The 7151-nt window shown below is 34.1% G+C and overlaps 1 protein-coding gene and 1 non-coding gene across 2 annotated transcripts; one reads left to right on the top strand and one right to left on the bottom strand.

The window, feature by feature from the left end:
* The first annotated feature begins 239 nt into the window (after positions 1 to 239).
* LOX4 (PLAT/LH2 domain-containing lipoxygenase family protein) lies at positions 240 to 4347 on the top strand. The gene is made up of 7 exons (XM_078991297.1): positions 240 to 937; positions 1112 to 1392; positions 1652 to 1889; positions 1981 to 2316; positions 2399 to 2592; positions 2689 to 3254; positions 3389 to 4347. Exons 1-7 carry the CDS (start codon positions 568 to 570, stop codon positions 4143 to 4145), a joined length of 2742 nt encoding a protein of 913 aa, XP_078847423.1. The 5' UTR covers positions 240 to 567; the 3' UTR covers positions 4146 to 4347.
* A 2235-nt stretch (positions 4348 to 6582) lies between these two features.
* TRNAS-GCU (transfer RNA serine (anticodon GCU)) lies at positions 6583 to 6664 on the bottom strand. The gene has a single exon. It is a non-coding gene; the product is annotated as a tRNA-Ser (tRNA).
* Between the last annotated feature and the right edge of the window lie 487 nt (positions 6665 to 7151).

Here is a 7151-nt window from a genome sequence, read left to right as displayed (position 1 = left end):
ACCTTGCCATGGAGATACAGGGTGATGTTTTGTCAACATCACTTGTGTTTAAAACCGTATTATTTTACTTTTCCTATAAGGTAAGGACTCACATGCATCTTTTAGCGGAATAGGGTTGTAATTAGCATTTTTGTGAAACACAAGGACAAAAATGGGTCCATTCAAATTCTTCCCCACTCTCCACGCACCTTCATCGGCCGCGTTTTGACTCGCAAAACCAGAAACTCGGTTTGACAAGAAATGTTTTTACTCCCCAAATCAGACCACCGATCTTCCAGTCTTCCTCACATATATATGAATGAAGACGAGAAAACAGTGGAACGGAATAACTACGAGAAAGCGATCATAAATTCAAAAGTGTTAAACGTGGAGTGTGTGCGCAGTAGACTGACATGACTGGCCGGTGATTTCGTCATCATCTCCACTTTTCTCATTCTTTTGTGTGTATATATATGTTGGATCCCCAAAACATATTCTTTCATAACCACCAAACTCTGCTTTTCCCAATTTGTCTCCGTTGATTAACAAAACCGACTTCAGTTTCATCCGGAATAAACTGGAATTAAGATGGCACTGGTAAAAGAAATCACGGGGTGTTCTATAGTGGAGAAGTCATCATTTCTTGGTCACCAGAATCGGGTTCAATTTTCTGTAAACCCTGTTAGGTTTCCGCTTGATAAAACGAGGTCGAGGTCAAGTAGGATGAAGAAAGGTGTTAGAACAACGAGTCCGGCGGTGGTAGCGGCAATCAGTGAAGATTTGGTCAAAATCGTGAGAATTGAAAAACCGGTCACGTTTAAGGTGAGAGCTGTGTTGACTGTTAGGAACAAGAACAAGGAGGATTTTAACGAGACAGTTTTGAGGAAAATAGATGCTTTTACCGATCAGATCGGGAGAAACGTTGTTTTAGAGCTTTACAGCAACGATATTGATCCAAGTAAGCCAACTGTTCGATGATGTGCCTCTGTGAATCTTATCATTTTAATTCAAAGCCAAAACGATTAACAAAGAATGTTCTCGAATTGGGTTTTTCATTCTCTCTTACTAGATTACTTTATTAACTTTCTAATCTTTTTTTTTTTTATTATTATTATTTTTTTAAATCTTGAAGAAACAAGAGCTCCAAAGAAAAGCGAACAAACTGCGATTAGAGATTGGTCAAAGAAATCGAATCTAAAAACTGAAAGAGTTAATTACACCGCTGATATCTTGGTGGATTCAGAATTCGGAATCCCTGGAGCAATTACCATTACCAATAAGCACCAAAGCGAGTTCTTCTTAGAGACAATCACCATTGAAGGATTTGCATGTGGTCCTGTTCATTTCCCCTGTAATTCATGGGTTCAATCCACCAAAGATCATCCAAAACCCAGAATTTTCTTCTCTAATCAGGTAAATTCAAGACTTTTCCTAGTCAAATCTTGATTATTTTTTGGTCGTTATTATTCAACTTGTAAAAACCAGCAGCCAAAGAATCCTAAAATAAATCAAGAAAGTCAAGATTCAAACATTCAAAGTCAAACCTTAAGTTTCCATCAGATAACTTATCATGATTTGAATATTCCCTGGTCTTTAAAAAATGCCCAATTTGGATTCAAAGTCTTTCGCTTTCATTTATCAAAATTATAACATTCTTTTTTCCTATTCGCAGCCATATCTGCCTAATGAAACTCCTTTAGGATTAAAGTCTTTAAGAGACAAAGAGCTTAAAGACTTAAGAGGTGATGGAGATGGAATCAGAAAGTTGTCAGATCGAATCTATGACTACGATGTTTATAATGATTTGGGAAATCCCGATAGGGGAAATGACTATATTAGGCCTTCACTTGGAGGTGACAAAATCCCTTATCCACGAAGATGCCGAACTGGACGTCTACCTAGTGATACTGGTATATTTATTTATTTATATAAATCTTATGGTTATATTCATTTGATATATAATATGATTTTGTATAAACATATATATTTTATTATTTATAGACATTAAAGCTGAAAGTCGTGTGGAGAAGCCATTACCGATGTATGTTCCAAGAGATGAACAATTTGAGGAATCAAAAGCAAATGCATTTTCAACAGGGAGATTAAAAGCTGTGTTACATAATTTATTGCCATCAATAGTGGCAAGTATTTCTAAAAAACACGACTTTAAAGGGTTTTCACAGATCGATAGTCTTTATAGCGAAGGAGTTCTTTTAAAATTAGGGCTTCAAGATGATCTCTTGAAGAAGCTTCCATTGCCTAATTTGGTCACCAGGTTACAACAATCTAGCCAAGGTGGTGGCCTTTTAAAATATGATACCCCAAAAATTCTCTCAAGTAAGTTCATAAATTACGAATTTACGATTATATTTAAAAAAAAAAAAAAAATTGGAAATTTACGAATGATTATGATTTTCAGAGGATAGATTTGCTTGGCTGCGTGACGATGAATTCGCCAGACAAACACTTGCGGGGGTGAACCCGGTCAGTATAGAAAAGCTTCAGACTTTTCCACCTGTCAGCAGGCTTGACCCTGATAAATATGGCCCGCAACAGTCTCTTCTTCGGGAGGAAGATATTGCGGGCCATCTTGATGGAATGACAGTACAACAGGTAACATTTTTGATATTATTTAAAATTAATAATAATTACATATCTTTTTCTTTTATTCTATTAACGTACAATTATTTTGCATGATATTTATAACAGGCAATTGAAGAAAATAAGCTCTTCATAATCGATTATCATGACATATACCTACCATTTCTCGATCGAATAAATGCACTCGATGGACGTAAAGCATATGCAACACGAACAATCTTCTACCTAAATCCATCAGGCACGCTCATGCCGATTGCAATCGAGCTCAGCCTTCCACAAGCATTACATGGTTCAGAGTCAAAGCAAGTAGTCACTCCGCCGGTTGACGCCACCGGAAACTGGATGTGGCAGCTAGCCAAAGCTCATGTCTGCTCAAATGACGCCGGCGTCCACCAACTCGTGCACCACTGGTTGCGAACACATGCGGCTATGGAACCGTTCATATTAGCTGCACACAGACAGCTGAGCGCGATGCATCCTGTCTACAAGCTTCTAGATCCTCACATGAGATACACGCTTGAAATCAATGCTTTAGCTCGCCAGAATTTGATCAACGCTGATGGTGTCATCGAATCCTGCTTCACTCCCGGACGTTATTGTATGGAGATCAGCGCCGCTGCTTATAAGAATTGGCGTTTCGATTTAGAAGGTCTTCCGGAAGATCTCATTAGAAGGTAAACAATCGGTTTATCTTATCCCGTTTTCGATTCCAATTTTTTTTGTTCAATTTCTGTTCATCTGACCTAAATCGGTTATGTAATTTCTGTTCAATTTCTGTTCATCTGACCTAAATTGGTGATTTCTACAGAGGTATGGCTGTTCGTGATTCAAGTAAGCCACATGGGTTGAAGCTTTTGATCGAGGATTATCCGTATGCTTCCGATGGGCTTTTGATTTGGGAAGCGATTGAAAACTGGGTTAGAACTTACGTTAACAGATATTACCCGGATTCCGCTCAGATCTGCAACGACAGGGAGCTACAAGCGTGGTACGCAGAGTCGATCAACGTAGGTCACGCCGATCTCCGCCACGAGAACTGGTGGCCGACGCTAGCCACAACAGACGACCTTACATCCATTCTGACAACCATCATCTGGCTCGCGTCAGCACAACACGCGGCTCTCAACTTCGGTCAGTACCCATACGGTGGCTACGTTCCAAACCGGCCGCCGCTAATGCGGCGGTTGATTCCCGATGAAAACGACCCGGAATACAAAAGCTTCCTCGACGACCCACAGAGGTACTTCCTATCGGCGTTACCGAGTTTGCTACAGTCGACGAAGTACATGGCGGTGGTGGACACGCTGTCTACTCACTCGCCGGATGAGGAGTACATCGGAGAAAGACAACAGAGGTCGACATGGTCCGGCGACGCCGAGATTGTGGAAGCGTTTTATGGGTTTACGGCAGAGATTCAGCGGATTGAAAAGGAGATTGAGAGAAGGAACAGTGACACGTGTCTAAAGAATAGATGTGGTGCTGGGGTTTTGCCATATGAACTGCTTGTACCCAGTTCAGAGCCTGGGGTAACATGCAGAGGTGTTCCAAATAGTGTGTCGATATGAATTTTTACTTTTTAGGCTCGTATTTTTTTGAAAGTAGTATATTAAGTATTATTTTTGTTTATTAAAAATTTAATATTGTAATGTATATCAATGTTCTTAGATGCACGTTGTAAGTGCATGTAACATGTAAAATTGTGGTTAAATTCTTAAATAAATGGTCAATGGTTTAAATTATACAAAGCCAAAAGTGAATGGGTTGACTTGGGTTGAGGGTGTCTTTGGAAAAGCCAGCCGTAATATAGAAATTAGTAGCCGGAAAATACAAACAAATTAGTAGCAGTTGAAAAGTAAAGATTTTAAACTTTTATTTGCATAAATTGTTCCATAAAAATGATTATAATAACTTTCAAAAGAATAAAACATGACAAAGTATAAAATCTGATATTGTCAAACATATTATTAGAGGTTCGCATCAGGTCGAAAAAGAATCATTCTAAACTAGACTTAGGACTGAATATAAAATAACTTTTCAGAAAAAAATAAAAAAGATATTGCTTTTGGTTTTATTGTCGGAGAATAATCGATTATTGAAGAAGATTAAAATTGAGGATCGTAGTCCTATTTCTTATATTATGATATAGTTTTATATTTTTAGTCGATAGTAAAACAGAGAGTTTCGCGATATTAAAACAGAAAGAGTGTCTTATATATACATATTTAACCAGAGTTCCTAATTAAACGACAATGTAAAACGATATGATTATAAAATGTTAATCATCTAGGAGTAGTCTTTGGGATTTGTCTATATAAGGTAATTATTAATTTATTCTTTTTGGTATCATATTATCGTTAACAAACTAATCTGAATGTTTTCATTGCACAAAATAACTTTGCTCTACACTTTTGGATAGATTTATTTGTTTGTTATATTTTGGTATCTCGTAAATTGTAATATTCTAACACTAAAAAATAATTTACATATTAATAACAGATATAATTGTTATTCCATGAACCATTTTTTAAAAGAAAATGTAAGTTGACTTAAATAAGTAATCTCAAACAATCCCTCAAATATTATTGATGATTTACATTAAGTAATATAATTAAACTTTAATAAAAGTAATAAAATGGATATACTTGTGGAAAATAAATAATATGGGTACAAATATTTATTCTTCATAGTAAAAATTAAATGCAAATATATTTAATAATAATAGTGTTGAATGATATACATTCCGGCCAACAAATAAGACATACATTGGTCGCATATATTGTATTATCATTACCTATTGAAAATCAATAATGTAGGAGAATAAGTCATATGTAATAGTAATTCGTCATATATAATAGTACTATGTCATATAATTGTCTAATGCATGTATAGTGCGCTAAGTCTATTAACATGTTTGATATGACACGTTAATAATGACACTAGCATTAGTAATAGTATGTAACTATGTATAATTGATTAAAAATAGTTAGTCATAGGTCTTTATAAAATAATGTTTATATAGGATCTTTGGTCCTTAGGAAATAAAGAGAACTAAATTTTATGAAATGAGTTTATTGTTAAATTTATCTATTGAAGTTTTTTAAATTTTGAATATGATCATCTATCAAAAATATCATCATTCAACAAGCAAACGAGTATCATTCAAAAAGACATCATGTACTCTCTCCCTACATTATCCATGTTTTATTTGTTGCACGTGTGGTTACCAAAACTCGTTTTTGTTACAAACGAGGATACTAACATTATTTAGAAAATTATATAAAGTCCCAATTAAATTATTATTTTGCCCTCATCTCCTTCTCCTTCGTAATAGAACCTATATACTCAAGCAAAATTCAATTGATAATTAAACTATAACTAAAACAAAATCATAATCTATAATGAAAACCCCACAAAATCAAAATCCTTTATATATACTATACACATATGTTTTGAGGATATAAGAAGCTTTTGCACTAGAATCAATGCAATTGATGTGCATTTCAATGAAAATGTAATTTGATGTAGAAACCAATCATTCCCATTGGAGCTGCATCTTAAAGTGGCAGCAGAAACTTGCAATTGCTTGAGGTATATCAAAATAGATTCAAGAAAGAATTGTTGATAACCTTGAGATATATCAAAATAAGCAATTTCATTTCAGCATCATAAAAATGTTTCCAGTTTGATTGATGATCAATAAAGAGAATAAACAAAAATTTAACCAACCTATAAAACATGAAAGATTCTGGATAAATTTCCAATAAGTCTAATGTGAATCACATGAAAACATCAACCTGATTTGTATAGAGATAAATACAAGACAAACAATAGAAAAGAGCAGCTTCCTAAATCTTTGAAAGATCGTTGTATCTAACTGTAAAGACAAAAAATCAACACCTGTAATAACAATGGAAGATGAATAATTGGTTTCTCCAAAAAGTTTGATTTGTTTTGGGTTCTAAGCGAAAAGGATGAAATATAACTTTTGACATGCGAAAAAAACGACGCCTGAGAGATTCGAACTCTCGCGGGGAAACCCCATGTACTTAGCAGGCACACGCCTTAACCACTCGGCCAAAGCGTCACGACATTGATAAGCGCATATTTGGTGTATATAAATACTATATCTCGGTTTGATAGTTTCAAATGATGAAATTTGATCTTTAATATATAGTAACTAGTAAAGTGTTAAATGATAGAAAAACGGTTTGATATAATATTTATTTCTTCCTATTATATCATTAGGTGTAAGATCTATGTATTAATTAAAAAATTTAAATATAAATGTTTAAATATTTAAGAACTTTGGATTTATAAGACAATTAGAAAAATAATGAATTATTAAAATTAATTTTTTTATCTTTTAAATTTAAATAAATAAACAAAATAAACTAATGAGCTTTAATTTGATTATTTTAAAATAAGAAGATATGTCTATTAATGAAATTGATATTCATTTATTAGTATATTTATTATAATTATTACATTAAAGTATTTTGTGGAATTTATTAGAATAGAAAAACCCATAAAATGACATGTTGAAAAAAAAATTAATTCAAAATAACCATAAA

This window comes from Lactuca saligna, chromosome 4, assembly GCF_052625555.1.
Source record: "Lactuca saligna cultivar CGN05327 chromosome 4, ASM5262555v1, whole genome shotgun sequence".
Taxonomy (NCBI): domain Eukaryota; kingdom Viridiplantae; phylum Streptophyta; class Magnoliopsida; order Asterales; family Asteraceae; genus Lactuca; species Lactuca saligna.
Note: the sequence above shows the minus strand (reverse complement) of the source record. Positions and strands in the feature narration are given on the sequence as shown.